Consider the following 21363-nt stretch of genomic DNA (forward strand, 5'->3'; position numbering starts at 1 on the left):
GTCTTGTTGTATATTTTTTTTTTAATCAGGGCATTTAAAATGTGACATGATATGATGTTACACATTACAGTAATTTTTGCCAAGCTATTATTACTTGATTAAATTAAGCCAACAGTTTCATTGTTCTCTATGTATTGTTTGTAATGTCGGCAAAAGATGATTCAGCATTGTGCATTGCTCACCAAAGAAGTACTGTAACAGGTAACAACAATACAAAGTTACATTGAATTTTAAAATACATTTTTCCTGACCTCATTCTGGATTAGATCCAGAAGACCCCTTTATGAATCTAATTTTTGGTGAGTGAATTGAATGTATATTTTACAAGATATTATTTTTTGAAAAAGCCTGGCCTGGGAACGCCTCGGGATACCCTTGGAAGAGCTTGAGGAGGTGGCTCTTGAGAGGGAAGCGTGGAAGTCCCTGCTGAAACTGTTGCCTCTGCAACCCGGCCCCAGATAATCAGGAAGGATGGATGGATTTTAGTGAAAGTCTTTAATTTATTCAGAAAATAATTGCTTTTTTCAATTTGATTTCCTCTGCGTACTCTGCAAGAGCCTTCTGGGATTTATTCCCTAATTTTATTTTAGGAACAGCTATGTTTTTCCTAACTCAGGAGAGAGCAAGTACTGAGGCATGTTTGAGAACAGAGAATGCAGTAATAATTTTAGTTTTAGCACAGTTGCTGTGCCCTTCGTTAGATATCCAAGACACAAACTCATACAAGGAAATAAATAAATGGAATAAGAATGTTCAGTGCGTTTTCCAAACCAGAAATAAGACACTTTGAAAACTTTCCAAAAATGAAAAGAACTCTAACTATATGATGTGTTAGTAAGAGTGGTGAGTACAACCATTAAATACTACATCAGCTGTTGCTTTCTGTGTTGAGCGTGGTATATATTGGAGGGCAATCCTTGACATACTTAATGATCACAAAAAAAGTGCAACAACATTAAAACGAGCCATGTATACTTTGCAATTAGGAATAGCATTTAAGTGAGAAATTGTTGATATCATATGCTTAAATTATGTTTTAATGGTACATAGGTACTTTGACCTGTTGTGTACAAATACATTTAAAATAAATCAGAAACTAATTTAAACTTATGACAAAGATCAAATTTAGTTGCCAATATCATCTGATCTCAGTATTTAATTAAACAAAAATACTTTTTATCATTAGTTAGTCGGTTCACTGAGGTGAAACAAAGTTATAGTTAATTTTATTTTATTTTTTTTATTTTTTATTTAAAGTAGTTTGATTCACAGGTTTATTCATGTCAAACATGACATTATTTAGTTTGATAATAACATCAGTTTGCAAAATGATTTATGGACTTCTAACTATGAAATTACTGATCCTTGCCAAAAATGACTTGCACTGGTAAACCTCTGTGATAATGTAATGCTTTACATTAATACGTTTGGTTAAGATATTGATGTTACATATGCCACCCAGTGGCTGAATAATAAAATACACCATCACTTTCACAAGGACTAAAATTGATTATCTTCAAAACACTTTTTAGAATTATTCATTATTCATTCCCCAATATTTCATATAGAAAAGCATTATGAAATTGCATACTCATATGTAGCTCTGCCAGCTTTAATTGTTTATTAATTACTCTTTATTAGATTTTAAATTTAAATTTCCAAAACAAATATGTTATTTTAAGTTAGCTATTTTCAGTCACATTTGTTTTATTACACAGCAGTTTGAGATGTTTGTCAAAGTAAACTAGTTAACAAAACAAACAAACAATGGACTATAAGGTTTGGCCTTGTGAGAGGAGTGTTTTACCTCAATCACATGATGTTCCCAGTGTTCCTGGTTGGTTGAAAGTTGTTGTAGTGCAGAGGAAGGAACTTATCAGGAGCTTCCTTTGTAGGTGGAAAGTTCCTCTTCCTTGCTGGAAAAGCAAATGTTTTTGTGCTGAAAGAGAGACGAGAGAATAACGTTTGAGTGGTCCAACGCAGTTGTCAAATGAGTGCTGTTGGATTATATGCAGATAATTTCCTTTGGCCATCCATTTGAGAAGTGAATTGTAAAGAGTGCCTCTTGGAATCCATTTCTCAGGTAAGAAGGACAACCACATGCTTATTATTGCATATGCGAATATGTGATAAAAACATGTTTTAATATAATAGCATTCATCGGGTCAGTTCTTCGCAGAGTAAAGTAGAGTAAACTGCTGGTTTTAATATTTTTTCTCAATAATAGTAATTTACTTTTTACTTTAATTTTTTAACTTTTACTTTCTCACCTCTATTGTGTCGGACTCTGGCAATGTTGTCACATATATATTAGGTCAGAAAAGTTAAAGCAAAGAATTAAGCATTCATAGATTGAAAACTAAATTTTTATATTGGGCTTCTTTTGTATGCGCATGCATGCATTGTAAAGATGTCAGCATATGTTAATATGTATTGTTGTGTTTTTCTTTGCTCAGTTGCTGTATATTTTCCTTAGTTTCAAAAGTGTGGTCAGCAGTTTATAATAAGCAATTATTGCCGGACACAAAGTCAGAATTGATGTGCAAGGCCATTCCTTTATCTTTTATTTATTTTTATTTCGGATCTTTCAGTTGCAGTTGTTGGTGAAGGGGGCTTCCATTCATTCATGTAGCTGGAATATTCCGTAGTTTAATCTGATAAATATATTGTTAAGTATACATGTGTGTAATTTTTCATTCTTGACAATTTCCCTGGGTTCGAATCAAGACCTGATGATCTTAATTATCCCATCTTCAAGAAGATGGATGGATGGATGAATGAGTGAATTAATGTAAAAATAGTATATGAAGATCATCGGTTGTAATTGCATCTTTGGCATAAACACTCAAAATAAAGGATGATCCACAAATTTCATGGAGTTTTTTATTTTATTTCCTGCAGTTTCTAACATGCTGGACATGTTTTTGTTTGTTTTTGCTTTTTATGTTATTTTTCAAAGTTGAATTATTCTACTTCGAATTGCTTATCTAGACATTTTGGTATGCTAGCTTTGCATCAATGTCGGTGACCTGACCTCACAATAGTTTGATTCCTCTGTAAATTGTCAGATATTTAAGTATTGTGTGGATGATATAAGTGGATTTTGGTCCTATAACTAAATGGATGCCGTCTCAAAAGGCTGTCCAACACATCTGCATTCACCTATTCACTCAAGCATTCATACAGTCATGGCAGAGGCTACCACCCGTTAATCAGGAGCAATAAGCATTCACACAATCACCCACACACCCATGGATCATCCCTGGAAGAAAATTGGGGTCAGCATCTTGCCTCAGAGCACTTTGACATTGAGAATGCGGTGGCTTGGATTTGAATCACCAATCTTCTAAATAACTGCTCTTCCTCTGAGCCACAGCTGCCTTTTATTTATGTATGAATATTTAAATAATGAAATATTTAAATAATAATGACAACCCCCATGATATGACATGATATTGGGTGCAGAGCCTCTTGTTTATCGAATAATTTGACATAGTAGTTGCGAATGGGCCTGTGCCTTGAAATATAATATTGCAAAATGTTTAAAACTCAATTCATGGAATTGCTTAAATTATCATTTTTAATCTCAGACCGATTGTTAATAATTCATTTCTTAATCCAAATATAAAATCACTCAGCGCGCAGACCTCCGCCGAGCAGCTCATTCCCTTTCTAATTGGATTTACACCATCCACATGGTGATCTGGATCATCATCAAAAAGTTCTAAATAATTTTTGGTATCCTTATACTCCAACCATGAAAAGTAAAATCAGCAGATTTCTGAATCCGTAAATGGGGTTTTCAATGTTTTTTTTTTTAAATTACATATTTTTTACTAACTCCATTCTGGATCCGATCCGGATCAAATTCTGTGGTAAGATGGAGGTTAACACACTATGAACCTACATGATTGTGTCAAATTCCATGAACGTCTGTCAATAATCGACGGTGATTTGAGGAACACGTTTTGAAGCTCCATTGACTGTAATGTGAACGAAAATGTCAAAGTGTCTCAGAATCCAGGATCTCTTCTGGATCGTCACCAAATTCAATAATCTCTTCCTGGTGACATTTCCAACATTTCCTGAAAATTTCATCCAGATATGTCTAGAAATCTTTAAGTTACCGTATCTTGCTAACAGACGGACAGACAGACATAGACAGACAAATTCCGGCAATTACATAACCTCCGCCTCGCCTTGGCGGAGGTAATTATTACCTGCCCTAGATCATAGCAAAGTACATAAAACACCCAGATCCAACAGTGCCTACAGGATACTCAGCCACACTATTTTCATATGCTTGTGATGCTGTCAGCATTGATCAAATTGTCCTAAAGTTACCTTGCCCGCTACTCCACTCTCTTTGGATTCAAGTGTAAGTTAAGTTAGGGTGCATCAGTTGCTAGCAATGGTGCGGTACTACAAATATGCAGAAACAAGACCTTCTTTTGAACTATTTCCTGCAGCCCAGACTGGGAATGAGGCAGTTTACTGACCTTGACGATTCATCAGTATGTATTTTTTCCTTGAAATCGCAGGGGCTTACAAGATCATGGCTGAAGGATAATTCTCCTATAAGATTTTGTTTGATATGAGAATGGCAGGCTGCACAGATGTGGTTTATAGTGTGATGTCAATTTCACTTGCTTTTTAAAGTGTTGGTTTTTAATGATGTCATTAATATCTTCCTGACTTATCTTTTATGTATGTAATGTACTGCATGCTCCCACTGATAATCGTAATAGTACAGTATGGTTGGTAGTCTTCCTCCGTCCCTTGCGTAAGCTGTGATTTACTTGGATAAGGCGTGACCTCATCATCCTGGCTCGATGATTCCTCACCTCCCCCTTGCAGCAATAGGGAGCAACGCTCTCTCTCTCATACACACACACACAGAAGAAGAATATCACAGACCCAAAGACACAGGTAAATAGGCAGGAAATGGGAGATTGTATTTATTTATTATTTCTAGTACACATGCCTGTCTCTCTCTTTGTGTGTGTGTGCGTGCACGCGCATAGGCGAGACAAGTAAAGAGGAGGAGGTAGTGAGAGAGAGACAGAGAAACAAGGGAGGCGGAGTGGAAGGATTGTGGTTCGTGCATGTGCATTAACTCAGCTCCAGAAGCAGCAGCAGCAGCACAGGAGGGAAAGACAGAGGAAGAGTTGGAGGGAGGGTAGGAGTCTTTGGCTTGCGAACAAAAGCTGCAAAGCACTGCTGAAGGAACAACAGAGGAGGAGGAGAGGGAGGGGAGGGGTGGGCATGATAGTTGTGAAACAATAACTGGAGAATCACATTGAAGTGACTGAAACCAAGGCTCTTCTCTCCTTTGCTCTCCATGTTTTTGGGGGCTCACTATACCTTTGTCTTCAACTCCAAACCCAGAGGAGGATGTCGGGGAAGAAAGATTTTGATGTGAAGCAGATCCTCAGGCTCCGCTGGCGCTGGTTCAGTCATTCTTCTCCAGGTTCATCCGGCAGTGGAGGCAGCGGAGTGGGAGGGTACATCCAGCAGGATAACCTGGACCACAGAGTGACGCCTATCCAAGGCCGACTAAAGAGTCACTCACGGGAAAGAGGTGTTGGAGGACTGCGGAAGGCTAATAGTCCTGTCCACAGCATCTTGGCACCGACGTCAGGGCCGACACCTGTTTATGTCAGAGCTGGACATACAACATGGCACCATCAGCAGAACACCATACAGGGACTGCCGGTGAACGAGGATTCTCCAAAGAGCAGCTCCTCATCTGGTACCATAAAGAAAGAGGATGAAAACACTGGCAGAGAAGATGTGAAGAAATGCTCAGAGGAACCTGTAGAGGTGGATTCCAGAGAGAGGTATGACTGCTGTCAAATATTAGATGGGAGACACTTTGCTTATATAGCACTCAGCAGAAACTAGATAATGGGATTCTACCGTATACTGGGAACATATGTTTCCCAGACTTTCGTATTTAAAATACAGTTGCTAAATAAAATCTGCATCTGACTAAGAAAGTTAGTTAGAAACAAGTGAATGCAGATAAAAGGCTGAGCTGATCAGTAATACTGTTTGGTGGTGATCGGGATAGATGAGCTTAACAGTAAATGTTGCTTTCCCTGAACATAATAGCAATATTTGTACTCAGTGTTTAATGTTTTCTGGAAAAAAAAGAATTGTACAAAGAGTAAAGATATATCTGTACAATTTCAGTTCCTTTAAAGAAAGCAGTTGCACCACATGTGGAGGCTTTAATGAAACAAGATTTAAATGACCTACACAGCTACTCTTTAATATTTTACTCAAGCTCTGCAGCTGCTACCGTGGCTCACCTGGGAACATCCTGCTTCCCCAGCATGTTCAGCATGATAAACCAATAAAGCACCTGTTTAATTATTCAGATGACTGAAAACGGAAGCTTTTTCTGCTCCCTTGTCTGTGCTGTGGCAAAGACTAGTGTGTGCTCAGTGGCCTTGCCTGATTTATTATTCTGTTTGGAAATATTAATCCAATGCATTATTTTGCAGAGTTAGAAGTGAATAGTAAGGAAACATCATTCTATGATGTGACAAATAGTTGGCCTATTTAAAAAAAAGGCAAAGCAAAGCATTGATATGAAATTAACTGGATTAACATTATATATTATAATTATATTATGAAGGCTGGCAATACCTGGTTATTTATTTCAGTATCTTTTCTTAAGCCCGGATGTTGAACTCTCAGCATCATAGGCGGGGTCTTATTTCCAGCTGTAAATCCCACCCCCTTCTTTTCCAGGTTGTATTTTGTCCCTTTCGGTCTTCTGTATATTTCTACCTATAATTCCAGGAAGTAAACAAGTTAGAGGTGTGTGTGTGTGTGTGTGTGTGTGTTTGCATGCGTAGTATTTTTCTGGCAGAACACTAAAAGCTTCGCATATCAAGGATGAAAAGACCGAGTCGTCTTTTATCTCGTCTGTGACAGTCTAAGTAGATCGGTCCTTGAGCTTCCCGCCTTGCTTTTGTTCGATGCATTTGGTGACAAAATGAACAATAAAGGAGGAACTGTCTTTTTGTTTTATAATGAGCTCACTGTGATTGAGGAGCTCATTCTAACTGCACTCTGTCTACAGCCAAAAGTGCCCTATTGTTGATCATATGAATGCTAGGCCGTGGACGGCCGAGTACCCTAGAGACGAACATGAATTATTCTAGAGACAGTTTTAACTCCTCGTGTTGGCATAATTGGCAGCTGCTCATGTTTTTGGTCCATGCGTGTGAAAAGTGCATGCATAAAAGATGTGCGTCACAGTAAAACTGTGTAATTCTCCAGCTCCCGTGGGGATCTCGAGTTCATACAAGCCATTTGAAATACAGCACAGGCATCAAATTCTGACAATAATATTACCATATTTAAATTGTTGTCTGCTGGTGTGTAGAATATATCTATGTCTCAGCTCTTCTTGATTACATTTATGATTCCTTGTAAGGGGTTTTGTAATTATTTTCCACCCAAAACTGTTATTGAATTTACACAGAAATATATATATATCTCTCCAAACAGCAATAGACCTTTACAAATGCTGTCACCCTCCATGAGGTGGGTGGCCCTATTACATCTTGCTTTCCGGCATGAGGTAAAAACACCTTGTAAACAGACAACAAACAACAGACGGGTCCGGTTGTAAAGTCGAACAGTCACGAGTCACATAGGTCGTAAGTCTACGACCCCCTGTAATATGTATCAGGACCAATGTCTCTACACAACTACACTTATTTACAACTTTTGCTATTTTGGAAAATTATATAAAGACAACATTGTAGCCATCATTTCATTTCAATACTGTTGACAGTGGTGCATGTTTTCCACAGCCTGCTCCAGCATATGGACCACATTTGGAGCTGATTTCAAAATACATGCCTCTTCTATGTGGCTTAATTTTCTCCATTACTATCTATATTAACCAGGTGTGTTCAATCTGACAGAGGAGCAAAGTCTGTTTTGAAACTTACTGAGACAGAAACATGCAGGAAGGAAAATCAATTTCTGCAGAATTATCATGTCAGCCTCACTGCCTGGTTCAAGTTATCACAGTCAGTATATATTTCTGTCCACACAAAGCTAAAAGACAATACACTAATTATTATATATATATATATACTACATAAGGTTTTAGAGGGACTGTTGGAGATCCTCAGCAGCCTTCAGGGGCAAATAGCTGTCATAATCCATTTTGAAAGAGACATTTCCCAATTGGGCCCAGCAGACATGACTGTCCTTCTTGTAGAGGGATGCTTTTTGACACGAGTTGGAGTACGAATGAGATTCCCAGCATGTTGACTCATGACATTTAGAGCCAGGGTGTAATCAGGGCTGACAGAAAGCCGATCTTAGTCCAACCATTCATCTCAGAGGGCACAATGCGAGACCTGACAGCCCTTTGAAAATAGCATATTGAATAGAGGAGAAATTATAGCTATATATACTGTAGCTTATATATATATATATAGCTTTAATGTTCCTTTGCTAATGTCTTTATTTTGTTTGTTTTTCATCAGAATTTTCAAAGTTAGTATCCTTTAAACAGGATCTTTAAAGTCCTGACACACAGGGAACAATCTCCTTGTCTTTGTTTCACATTAACTGTGATGCGTAGTTGAGCTTTATGAATTTTGTATCTCCCTATTAATTTTAGAGAAACATGATTTTTATGGCACATTTGAAGGGTTGTCATCTGTTCTGTAAAAATAAAGGAAACTACAGTATGTCTTGAATCCTTACATGTACCATGATACATACTTGTGCCTTTAATAGATAGATTTGTCAACAAATCTTTTTTTTTCCTCATGGGAAGATGCTTTAATCATGGCTCTTCAGGCTGGTCATCTTGTCCACAGAGTTTACTGATGTATTCCTAGGGTTTTTGAGATGTTGGGGGATTATTCCATCTCCTGGTGACTCTTAGTTTGATCTGTGGCATCTTTTAACAAATTTAGTTAGTCACATTATGGTGTGATATCGCAAGGAGGGTGTGAGAAAGAAGCACTTGACAGGAATTAAGCTCACCGACGGCAAAATCATATGAGATGAAAAATTTAATAACAACATTCTGAAGAAATGTATCCTGTCATTATGCAGATTGGCACACTTCAATAGTTTTTAGATGACAAAAGAAATGTATAGTCCCAGACTGCGAGGCTATCTTTAAAGTGCTGAGCAATGTGATGCAGAGCAATGTTCCTGGAGGAGTTTCTCTGGAGTAAGGTGTTCTCCGACTTTAGTACCTCAATAAAATCGGGCTATACTTCTGATGATCCAGCCGACTCCTGAAAGCGAAATATACACCTCAGAGAAATTTATTGCTCCCTAGAATGTGATACCAAAGCAATTAGTGTCGGGGAGATTGGTAGGCATGAGAGATCCCGACTGCATGCCTCAGAGCCAATACAAAGGAGATGTATCTCAGTTTTACAGCCCTATTGCTTATTCAGTCTTGTTTGGTGTTCTTCTCCGAGACTCAGGAGGAGTCAGCTGGGAATTATCGTGACAGGGCGATAAATTACTCTTGTATTTAGAAGAAAGTGTACCAGTAAAAAAGGCTATAGGATACTGCAGTGACTGCAGGGCAAGCATAAGCAATTCCCTGATGGAAAATCTGGATTTTGGTAATCAAAGAAGAGAACGTTACACACATTGCTGAGAACTTTGTCATAGTGTGTTAATCAGGACATCAATATAAACCCCTTCCGTCGATGCCATAACATACCTGTTGTTAATCTCAGCTCATGCCAATACCCTGACAAGCATTACAGGGTTTTCAGTTTATTTCACTCGTATCAGCATTTGAGTGAGTACATCACGCAATGCATTGCTTGAAACATCATTTGCTTCATGTCCTTGAGCCTTGCACAGCAGAAGGACCGTAATATGATGGCAAATTTGCTTGGAGAGGCAACATGGGTCTGTTTATGTAGCGTAACAAACAACACTAAATGTCAACGAGTAAACTTTCTCTTTGAAGGACAGAGACTGACTGTGTTTGCCACGAGTGTGAGGGATTACTTGGATTCCTGTAAAACAGCATGTAATCTAGCAGCCTGTGGGGACAGGGACTCAGCCTCAGCACAATGCTGTGAGGAAAAGGCTCGGTTACTTTAAATCCCTGTGTTGAGAAAGCAACCATGCACAAACAGACATAAACAGGAACGGACACAAAGGCAGGCATGAATACAGGCAGAGGGAAATGCTGTCTGGAAAGCTGCTGCATAGATTGTGGTGCTTCCGCGTCCCATTGGAGCGCAGTTAGCCACATATGTACGGAGTTTAGTCTTAGTTTTAATTCGGCTTAGACTGGCAAGAAAAATGGAAGCGCAGCTCAGGGAACAGAGGATTCACAAGTGCGACGCATCCAAGTAAGCCGTTTAGTGTCCTCGATAATTTCTTGCTTATCATGAACAGCATGAAACAGTGAGAGGAATTAGTGCATTTTTAACATGTCTGCAAATTTAATTCACCTAATACGTATTTTGCTCTGTCTGCGCTCTGTTGTTGTTGTTTTGCTGACATATGTCAATACCTCATTGATTTAGTCACACAACACCGGCCGTCTTCTGCTTCCTCCTGTGTCTGTCGTTACACAGGTTGTCTCTGAGCACCTTCCCCAGAATGAACACCAACTCTTCCGACGAATTCTTCCAGGCTACAAATCATGCAGAGCAGACCTTTCGCAAGATGGAGACCTACCTACAGCACAAGCAGCTGTGTGACGTCCTCTTAATAGCAGGGGATCGTAAGATACCAGCTCACAGGTGTTTTTTACGCTTCTCTTTGCTTTGATGCCATTAATTACATCTTCATCAAATTTAGTTGAGTGATGCGGACGCTCATCTGGATTCACTTCATTCTGCTGCTGAAGTCAGTGTTACCGGTTTGTATGCTAAAGCAGATTCAGGCTCAGCCATCACAGGAATGATCAAATCAGCTTTGAAATGCAAATAAGGTTCTTCCGTGTTTCAAGAGACTGACTTAAACTGCATTTATCGACACCTTCACATAGCGGATCACAGTGTTCTCTCATGCTTTAAATGTGATGTGGAACTGAGAGAGGGCATAGGTGTATTTACATTAGAGCATTCAAGTCTTGGTTGAATGGCTGAACAGAACAGATTGCATGACTGGGAGGCATCACATGTTCTCGTGTGCCTCTCTGCCCATTTATTAGTTAACCCATGTAGATTCAAGACATACACACCAAAGCGCTCCAAATGCTTGAATGAGGCTTCATTATATTGCAGTTCTGAGCTCTCCTTTGCCTCTTAAATCGACCACTGTGTATGCAGACTAGTCAAATGAGTTAATATGATTAGTGGTCTTGACCAAGTGCAGCCATTAGCAACACGAAGGATGTGGGATCATTTCATTTATTATACACAGACAATGTAGAATGATACAGAATGTATCAAGAGTAAGGCCCTTAATTTCTCAACATGACCTAGCAGTAAAAAAAAAAAAACACACAAGCAGCATAAATCACATGCATTTTCTTTTTTTTACAACATACTGTAGAGCTACGCCCTTTTTAATGGAGCAAAGTCACAAACCTCAGGACTGATTAATTCACCAATAAAAATAATCAATGTGTTGAGTTTGCTCATACATGCAAAAAACGAGAGAAATGCAATAACTTCAATTTACTACATTGTCTTTATTGGAGATTGGTCCTCAGCGCCGTGTCGGACTACTTTGCCGCCATGTTCACCAGCGATGTGAGAGAGGCAAAGCAGGACGAGATCAAGATGGAGGGAGTCGATCCGGAGGCCCTCAGATCCCTGGTTCATTTTGCTTACACTGGTGAGTGCTTGTGAAGATCTTCATAAGCTCGTGAAAGCAGTTACGAGACTTCTGAAAGCCAACATGATTGAAGTGGATCAATACGGCAATTAGTCACTGGGCCGAATAACTGCGTAGCACTTAAACATTTTAATGCATTATTTGTACCTTTTGATAAGTGCTCTTGATTTAAAATATCCGCTTTCAGAGTATTTTCATTGTGAAACAGGCTAAAATAATACATTGATGATTATCCAGCTCTACAAGGCTGTTGCTTTACTATCATCATTCTTTGCTGTAAGTACTTTGACTGTTTGTATGTGGGCAGAATTTCAAACATTGATATAGCAATGCTTCTCCCGGCACTCTGTCTGACATCCGGTCCTGGCTTATACATTTTCCTTTCTCTCGACATTGTAGGTGTCCTTCAGCTAAAAGAGGAGACCATTGAGAGTTTATTGGCAGCGTCTTGCCTCCTTCAGCTCTCACAAGTCATCCAGGTCTGCTGTAACTTCCTGAAGAAACAGCTACACCCTTCTAATTGTTTGGGAATACGCTCCTTTGCCGATGCCCAGGGCTGCGTGGATCTGCTCAACGTGGCTCATAACTACACCATGGTAGGAGGCCTGGCGGTGCACGACCATATGTCCATGCATGAGTGGACTGCCTTGTTTAGTTTATAGTGAGGGATCCTAAAAAGTGAATGAATACACAAGGGTATCCATGGTAACAAGAGGTATGACCTTATTAAGCGTATTTAAAACGAGTGTAATCTGCTACTTTCATATCACACTCAGCCCACAGTTTTGTGAATTACATTAATGTTACACAACCTGCTACTGCTGACGGGATGGATTTTATTTCTCTAATTCTGATTATTATTTTCTTTACTGTTTTATAATTACTGTTATTAATTAAATGTAAGCTAAGATAAGACTACGCATTCAAGCATCGGTGACTTCCATCTGTCGTCATTCAACCTGCGACTGAGTCTTCTTTATTCATACCATCTAGGTTCAGCAGATAAATTGTTGATATGGACATTTGAATAGAAATTGAAAACTTTGATGGTTTCACTTCATCTAATTTTTATGCCGTGGCTGTCGGAATGAAGGACTACACTGCTGCACATTGATTAGGGCACTGTCACACTTGTGAATATGTAACCTGCAGAGAGCATTTGCATTGAATTAACAGTCATGCATGTATTTGTCTGATTGTGTCTTGCTGGCCAGGCAGAAATGACAGCCTGGCAAGCCTTATCTCTTAAGGGACATCTGCTCAGCCTGTTTACATCGGGCCCATCCAGGAGCAGGAGGTTAATCTAATCAGGCTGCACAAGAGGGCCAACTTCCTTTTCAATCACTTTGTAATGAGCAGGGAGAGCTGCGAGCTTCCTGGAAGTCCGTCGTTTGAGTCCCGAGTCGAGGGTGCTGTGTTTTGATAAGCTTGTTTTTCCAGTTGCGGATAGCAGCTGAGATCTGAGATCTGTCCCCGACATCCTTTTCCTCTCGATTGCATTTCATTTCACAAAAACATGTATTTCTCTTACTTATATTTATAGATACAGTTGGGTTTGGATTTTGTAAATTCAAAATAAATAAATAGGAAAATCTATTTTTGAATTGTGATCCACACCAAACTCATCCAGAAGTTTCCCTCTCCCTCAAGTAAAACACAATTATTACACAAACACTCATTTCCCAAGGTTGTATCAGATAATACTCTCACACACTGATTTTTTTTCTTCTGTGCATCCGACTTACAAACGAGTTTTCTTGTATCTAAAAGCAATTAGTTTTAAACGGTTATGAAACAAAGCATAAAAAAAAAAAGTAAGTAGTCTCTCTCTCTCTCTATCCATAGCTAATCAATATAAAGCCCCCCCCATTTAATTTAGGCTGTTTGTGCTTAGCTGTTAAAACATGCCCTCATAATAGATTGGACCAGGACACTGTAATTTCCCTCTCATTGATGATCAATAGCATGCTTGTATTCTGTAATTGCTGAGCATTCACCCACGGCGAACATGCGATTTGCTACAGTTATCCTGACAGTTTCATAACTATTGCTCAGCTGCCTTGTTCAAAAAGGAAACAGAGTGCGATTAGGGTGAAAGTTCTGCATATCTAGTGTTTTAAGGTTTCATATAACATATTATTGCAGAGGGAGTTGTTTTATGTTGTGTCACCCCTAATGGAGCTTCTCAGATACTATGTCCTTGAAGATGTAGGCCTGCTGTACTGTAATATCACCCGGGCTCCTAGCCCGTGAATAGAAGATAAATCTTTAGGAAGGAAAAAAAAAACATGTCGAGCTGGACTCTGAATTGGGATGAGGAAACAATGCCAATGCCAATGGTTTTCTTTTTCATAACCAACTTACAAAGAAAGCAGCTGGTATTTGCAAAATTATTCTTTCGGTCACGACCCAAAGCTCAAGACCATAGGTCAGGGTTGGAATATAAAGATCAAGTGTTAAGCTTTTTTCCTTACCTGAGTTAAAAGCAAGTTAGTTCTTAGTGTCTGGTTGGCATGCGGAGGAATTTTGGCGATGCCAGATTTATTTTTATTTTGTGGATTATGATATAAGGCACATATATCCCTGTTATTCTGTAATTCGGAATGGTAATAATGGTCTCCTTATGAAACACTGGCCTGATGTAGGAATTGGATATTAATGTTTAATTGTCAGTTACATTATCTGCTGTTTTTAGAAATCTCTAAAATGGTTTTCTGTATCTACCGGTATTTTATCAATGCTTCGACATCTCCTTGTCCTTGTGCCAACACACACACACACACACACACTGAATACTGCAGCGATTGTGCCCTTTGGCTAATGACTGATGATTATCTACCTCTGACATATCCTCTGTGTTCCAGGAACACTTTCTGGAGGTCATTCAAAACCAGGAGTTCCTGCTGCTCCCCACAGCAGAAATTATTAAGCTCCTCTCCAGCGATGACATCAACGTCCCCGATGAGGAAACCATCTTTCAGGCTTTGATGATGTGGGTGCGATACGATGTCCAGCATCGCCAGCAGGACCTTGGCGTTCTCCTTGCCTTCATTCGACTGCCTCTTCTTCCTCCACAGGTTAGGGAGGGGGAAAATGTTGATGATCTTGTATTATCTTTTGCTTGAGTATGTAGCTGAGATAACGGTTGTAATAATGTCTCCGTTTTCTTCTCTGGTCAGTTCAGTTCAGACAACTTTATTTATCCTAAGGGCCAATTCAGTTTATGCAGTCTACCGGGCCATACAACCATCCATAAACATAATAAATAAAAAAGAGTCAGTATATTGACAAATGCTCAGCAATAATGATTATAATGCACATTTAAAAGAGTTTAACAGCCTGATGGCAGAAGGAATGAAAGACTTGGAGTAACGATTTGTTCTCCTACAGGGAGCGATAAAGCAGCGGCCTGAGGGCATTGCAAACTTTAGGATGTGGTCATGTTGGGAAATGATATTTTAGGCTTTATAAAAGCCTAAAGTATGTCTTCTTGTTTTCATTTATTATGATTATTTTTTGCCTTTGCTGTATGTTTGTCCAGGGTGCAGTTTTCTGAATTTGTAATTCTTTAATTATTAGTATTATTAATATGAAGCTAGAGATGATAAAAAATGCCTCCAATAATTTGAAATTGCTTAACTTGACATAAAAAACTTTACAAATTAAGTAAGGTACAATTGTAAAGCAATACTTCACAATTTAGATGCTAGAACCAGGAAATATTTTGCATTTTACTGAAGTTGCCAATACATTTTCTATTATTCTACTAACCAATGAATGTTTTAGCTCAAAGTGATACTTCAAGAAAGTATACTAACCGCTGTCTTGTTCATAATCAAGGTCCAGGAAGCATTATTTTATGGTTGCGACATCATAATTCACATAACAGCTATACACAATGCCTGTTAAATGACAATCAAGAACACAATCTCATATTTCCAAAACTAATCTTGCACTTTTTTCTTGTGCTTTAATATGTAAGGACATATTAGATGAATAGATGCAGGGGAAAAAATAATCAACAACCATCAAACAGAGGAAGTAGGCCTATTTTTTTCTACTTTAAAGAATTACATATTTATATGGAAAAATATACCTAATTCATATGTTACACTATTTATTGGCTGGGGCGATACTGTTCTGTGAGTATTCATAATAACAATGCAAACATTTGGCACTTTTTCTCCACTTGTATTTTGAATGAATTCTTTCTTAAGATGTGCTTTCTTGAATTATAGCTCCTAGCAGATCTGGAAAACAACAAAATGTTCTCTGATGATCTTGATTGCCAAAAGCTGCTTATGGAGGCTATGAAGTACCATCTTCTGCCTGAGAGACGTCCCATGTTTCAGAGTCCAAGAACCAAACCTAGGAAGTCCACTGTTGGTGCACTTTATGCTGTAGGAGGGATGGATGCTGCCAAAGGTACAGCCCATTTGTAGCAATTATCAATTTGCAGAAGACTATGCATTTAAAAAGTTAAACGTCTTACTGTGCCTATGGGTTTAGGTTCAACCACAATAGAAAAATACGACCTGCGGACCAACACTTGGGTCCAGGTTGGAGTCATGAATGGACGCCGGTTGCAGTTTGGCGTGGCAGTGATAGACAACAAACTGTATGTAGTTGGAGGGAGGGACGGACTCAAGACATCCAACATGGTGGAGTGTTACAATCCCATCAGTAAAGTGTGGTCCACCATGGCCCCAATGTCAACACACAGACATGGACTTGGTGAGTATGTCTCCTGAAGAAAATGTAGCCCCATTTATTTTACTTAATAATTTACTGATCGCAAATAATGTAAATATGCGGACAAGAATTCGGTGCCTTGTTCAGGCCAGACTGTTGTATGTTTGATTTGTTCTCCAAATAAAAAAAAAACACTTAAACAAGGAAATATTAGCTAATCAATCAGTACACTTTTCAATGCATATGGAGTGACGGTGACGCAAGTGGTTGAGAGGGTAGTCCTATTATCGAGAGGTTGGGGGTGCAATTCCCGCCCCTGTTGTGTCCTTGGACAAGACAAGACACTTCACCCACATTGCCTGTGTGACTGTAGTAACTTCACCACCACCAAGTATGGAGTGAATGAATAATGCACAATGTAAAGATTCTTTGAGTGTCCAGAAAAAGCGCTATATAAAATCAATGCATTATTATATGGTATAAAAATATTTGTTACTAAGCAATCAGTCCATGAAATTAAATTCATTTGAATGTTTTAGCTCAAAGTCACTCAAAGGTCATGATTATATATTTGACCATAACTGAATTTATTTGTTTATGTTATTCTTTTATATGATAAGCAGTTATATTTATATGCATTAGGTCAAATATGACATCATAATGTTCTGCAGAAAGGCGCCGGTCGTTATTGGAAACCATTATGCAGGGATGAAGGATTTTCCAGAGGATACTGCAGTAAAACATAATTATTTCTCCTGTTTCAGGGTTCAAGATTTTATTTCAGTCAAGAATCTCAAAACAATTGCACAGCTTGCATGCCATAAAAATAATATCACACATGTCTTGTTGCGATAGACCTTTGATATTCCCCCATTCCTTTATCAAAGCTTGGCAGGCAGTGCCGGTCCTGCGCTTCCTCACCCTTCCCTGCACAGTAAATCTCATATCAAAAGCATTTGATTCACAGTTGAAATAGTTCTGGGGTATCAACGAGCCCGGGAGATCACACAGGACATATTACCCCTGTCATTTATGATCTCTTCTCTAGCAAATATCTCTAGCTACTGTGCCTGTGGCGAGCATATATATATTCAGTCTGAATCTGCTTGACCGAGGCTACCAACATCCATGCCTGGTGTGTCGGCAATTCCAAAATCCCCAGTCTGTAATAAAACAGTTTCACAAAAGAAATAGTTCTGGCTGACAATATTTTTTATCATTTGAGGTTCTGTGGATGGGGCCTCGCCCTCTCGTTCTCTCACCGAAGGAAATACGGGCGGTAATATAAAAATCCATTGTTTTACATCCTCTGCAATGTTGTTGGTGAAAACTGCTTTCCTCCTGACTCAGGAATGAGAAAAAACAACACAGTGTTAAAAAGCCTTCCTGAGTTGTGAATAGAATTGTTCAGCGGCATGACTCACTCTGCTTATTTCCGTAGTGACAACCTCAGCTCTCCATGGACCATCGAAAGGATGTTTTATTTTAGAAAAGTGCTTTCATTTAATGTCTGTAGAAATTCACAAGCATGCGATTCGTGAACACAGCTACTGTACGCTGATATGATGCTTTATGAGCCCACAGTTTGATTGGTCGAATGGATAAATTGAACACATTGTGCCTCCAGCTTAGGTGCGTGTGTAAAAGCTATTACCACAACATGGTTAACGCTTATAGACAGAACATGCAGTGTTCTTTTCCAAAGTGTGACGTGAACTAGACACATTCAAAATAATCAGTTAAGGTGAAATATTTCTCGAATTATTATCACAGGTGCTCTTTAGATTTGCTCTTCAAATAGGCCCACACCTCTCAGGTAAGGGGCTTCTTTTATGCCCCTTTGTACAGGTATCGCTGTGCTCGAGGGTCCAATGTATGCAGTGGGAGGGCATGATGGCTGGAGCTATCTCAACACTGTGGAACGCTGGGACCCACAGGCCAGACAGTGGAATTATGTGGCCAGTATGTCGACACCAAGGAGCACCATGGGTGTCACGGCACTCAGTGGAAAGTAAGTTGCTTCATCAAAACCAGAAACCATCCCAAAGTGACTTAATGCTTAATCATCACCGCGGGCTTGAAATCTAACCATGTCCTCTTTAATTGTTTTTGCAAAAGACAGGGTGCGTTTGTCACGTCAAAGCCGTTTTGTCTCCATTACGGTTCTGAAGATTAATTTGAGATTGCACTGTGTTCAGTAAACACAAAACTGTAAACGATGCAGTGTTTTCTGGTCAACAGCAAAAGGACTAGGGCATGTAGCAACACAGGCATCGTTGTGCAACGGGAAACGCTGACGAGCTGCATGAATGCAGTGGTAGTTTAATAACATCAAACATTTTGAACACAGAATTGACTTTTGTAGTCTGAGACTTTGAAGTATGCAGCAGTTCTGAATGAGGTAGTTTAGAGATTCTGTAAAAACAAAGTACTTTTTGCGGTTATATGCAGCATTATTTTGAAAGTAAACAAAGCAAGTAAAAGACCAGCTCTCAGGCTCATTCAAGTCGATGTGCCGAAAGCGGAAAGACGCCGCCTCCCAACTTGTTAAAAATCGATGCCGAGCTATTTTTGTATCTAGGTCAAAAAAAGAAAAGTGTTTCCCCAGCCTCTACTTTCCTGCTGTTGGACCTGCGAGCTACAAGCACGGAAAATACTGCTGTGATCTTTCTGGGAGAGAAAACGCTCATTGAAGTGGCCTTTGAAAAATGCTGTCGGCTGCTCACCAGTGTGACTTATAAAACATGACACACTGTCAATGCTCTGTAATTTTTCACATCGACATCTGACACCTGGCGTGAGAGACGTTTAAAATAAAAAGATGACCAAAACTCAAGTGTTTTCAATCAACATGCAAATTCTGTATAATGTTTCTTAGTGTATTGGATGTGTTACATTTAACTCAAGTACTGAAATTAAGTGGAATACGTATATCCTCCCGAGACCCAGCCAGCCAGTTAGCATGTCCTCTGTAATGGACAAATGTCCACTTCAGAGGATATGCTAACTGGCTGGGTCTCAGGAGGATATACATAATTAAAACCCCCCAGTTTTCAAACATAATTACCTTTCGTGCTACAAGATGCATGGTGAACATTCTTCTTTCCTTTCTCAGATTGTTTGCAGTCGGAGGCAGAGACGGCAGCTCGTGTCTGAGGTCGATGGAGTGCTTCGATCCGCACACCAACAAGTGGAGCACGTGCGCTCCTATGTCCAAGCGGCGAGGAGGGGTGGGTGTGGCCACATACAACAACTTCTTGTATGCTCTCGGTGGACATGATGCTCCTGCCTCCAATAATTGTTCTCGACTCTCCGATTGCGTTGAGAGGTATGTTAATTGCTTTTCTTTGGCGTAAACACACACACACACACACACACACACACACAGAGATGTGGCAGCGATGCCTTATGTCATTGGTGTGGACAAGACTTATGGAAAGAATAGAAGAGGAGCAGCACTCATCTTCATCCGCACCGCGCCATTGCAGTTCGAGAGAGATGGCTGCGGTTGAGGCGTGAACTATTTTTTCCAGTATCTGGCTCCATCTGGTGGTAATGAAATCCACCCCCCCCCCAAAAAAATCCGACTGATTATATTATATATTATATACACTTGAAAATAATGCCCTGCTGCAGACAAACAGCAGCATGACAAAGCCTCACACTTTGTTCTGAGTCTCAGCAAGACATGATTTTGAAATCACAAAATGAGAATCATATAAGTTGTCCTTATTTTCCTCACCTTAGGGGTCAACAGAGGACCCCCCCCCCCTTAAAATCTGACTTCAGCTGCCATTGAAGAGACAAATTTGCTTTTAAATTTCAACTTGGTTCTTTATGTGTGCTGAAAGGAGAACCCTGTAGGGACCATTCAGAGCAGTAATTAAAGACAGCAAACAGAGGACGTCTCAGTTAGTGGGGGTGGGACGCTGTTTCCCTGCTGACATTCAAGATGATTGAATGAATAAATCAATCTACTTTCATCATAACGCATAAACAGTCATTTGATCAGATATTGCGATTTCAGGTATGACCCAAAGACGGACATGTGGACCACCGTCTCCTCCCTCAGTGTCCCCAGGGATGCGGTGGGTGTCTGTCTCCTGGGCGACAGGCTTTATGCTGTAGGAGGATACGACGGCCAGTCGTATCTGAACACTGTCGAGTCATATGATGCACAGAACAACGAGTGGACTGAGGTAACCAACCAAAACTCATTAAAACAGATAACAGTTTTAATATGAGATATTTATTGGCTTAGATTAAATAAATAAATAAAAAGCAAACACATTCCTTTGCTGGAACTTTGCTTGTTTTTCCTGACCTGGCTCTATTTAACATCAGAGATTCAGCCAACACCACTCAGGGTCAAAGATCTGCTGGAATCACTCAATACAATCTACATTTAAAGCTTTGCCTTTCATCTCCACAATATATTTTTATCAATTTTTTTGCCCTGTATTCCCCTTATCTACATGAAATAAAGTTGTTTTTTATTAAAGTCTGCCTTAGATGATAATCTCTGTGTCTTCCTGCAGGAGGTCCCGCTCAACATTGGCAGGGCGGGCGCCTGCGTGGTGGTTGTGAAATTGGCTTGAGGGTTTTTTCTCTCTCACGACAGCATGGGAAACAAATGAGAGGGCAGAGTGGACAAATAAAACAAAAGATCGAGGACACTTCCTTCGGGATTCATGTTTTCTTTTCTTTCCCTTTAACTTGGCTCTCCAGATTTTTCAGAGGAAAACAGAGACAGAGCCTTGCCTATAAACCATTGTTTCTATCATTAGTGGACACCCACTGGGAGAGGACTGCACATTCTCCACATTCTCGCCCGACCAAGAATTTTCATAGACTTTGCTA

The 21363-nt window shown here is 39.5% G+C and overlaps 1 protein-coding gene across 1 annotated transcript; it reads left to right on the forward strand.

The window, feature by feature from the left end:
- Positions 1-5394: 5394 nt before the first annotated feature.
- LOC137914777 (kelch-like protein 4) lies at positions 5395-21101 on the forward strand. Its single transcript, XM_068758271.1, has 11 exons — positions 5395-5840; positions 10602-10769; positions 11675-11811; positions 12211-12407; positions 14676-14888; positions 16050-16236; positions 16321-16545; positions 18352-18514; positions 19619-19831; positions 20531-20702; positions 21042-21101. The coding sequence occupies exons 1-11, from the start codon at positions 5395-5397 to the stop codon at positions 21099-21101; spliced, it is 2181 nt and encodes a 726-aa protein (XP_068614372.1).
- Positions 21102-21363: the final 262 nt, after the last annotated feature.

The sequence above is a fragment of the Brachionichthys hirsutus genome, unplaced genomic scaffold (assembly GCF_040956055.1).
Source record: "Brachionichthys hirsutus isolate HB-005 unplaced genomic scaffold, CSIRO-AGI_Bhir_v1 contig_1458, whole genome shotgun sequence".
In the NCBI taxonomy this organism is placed as follows: Eukaryota; Metazoa; Chordata; class Actinopteri; order Lophiiformes; family Brachionichthyidae; genus Brachionichthys; species Brachionichthys hirsutus.

What these genes read in the sequence shown, in the direction of transcription:
- LOC137914777 (XM_068758271.1), top strand. Translation starts at nt 5,395, where the DNA reads ATGTCGGGGAAGAAAGATTTTGATGTGAAGCAGATCCTCAGGCTCCGC. An exon ending in AGGGATGGATGCTGCCAAAG is followed by an intron (nt 16,237 to 16,320) that starts GTACAGCCCATT and finishes CTATGGGTTTAG; the next exon opens with GTTCAACCACAATAGAAAAA. An exon ending in GTCACGGCACTCAGTGGAAA is followed by an intron (nt 18,515 to 19,618) that starts GTAAGTTGCTTC and finishes TTCCTTTCTCAG; the next exon opens with ATTGTTTGCAGTCGGAGGCA.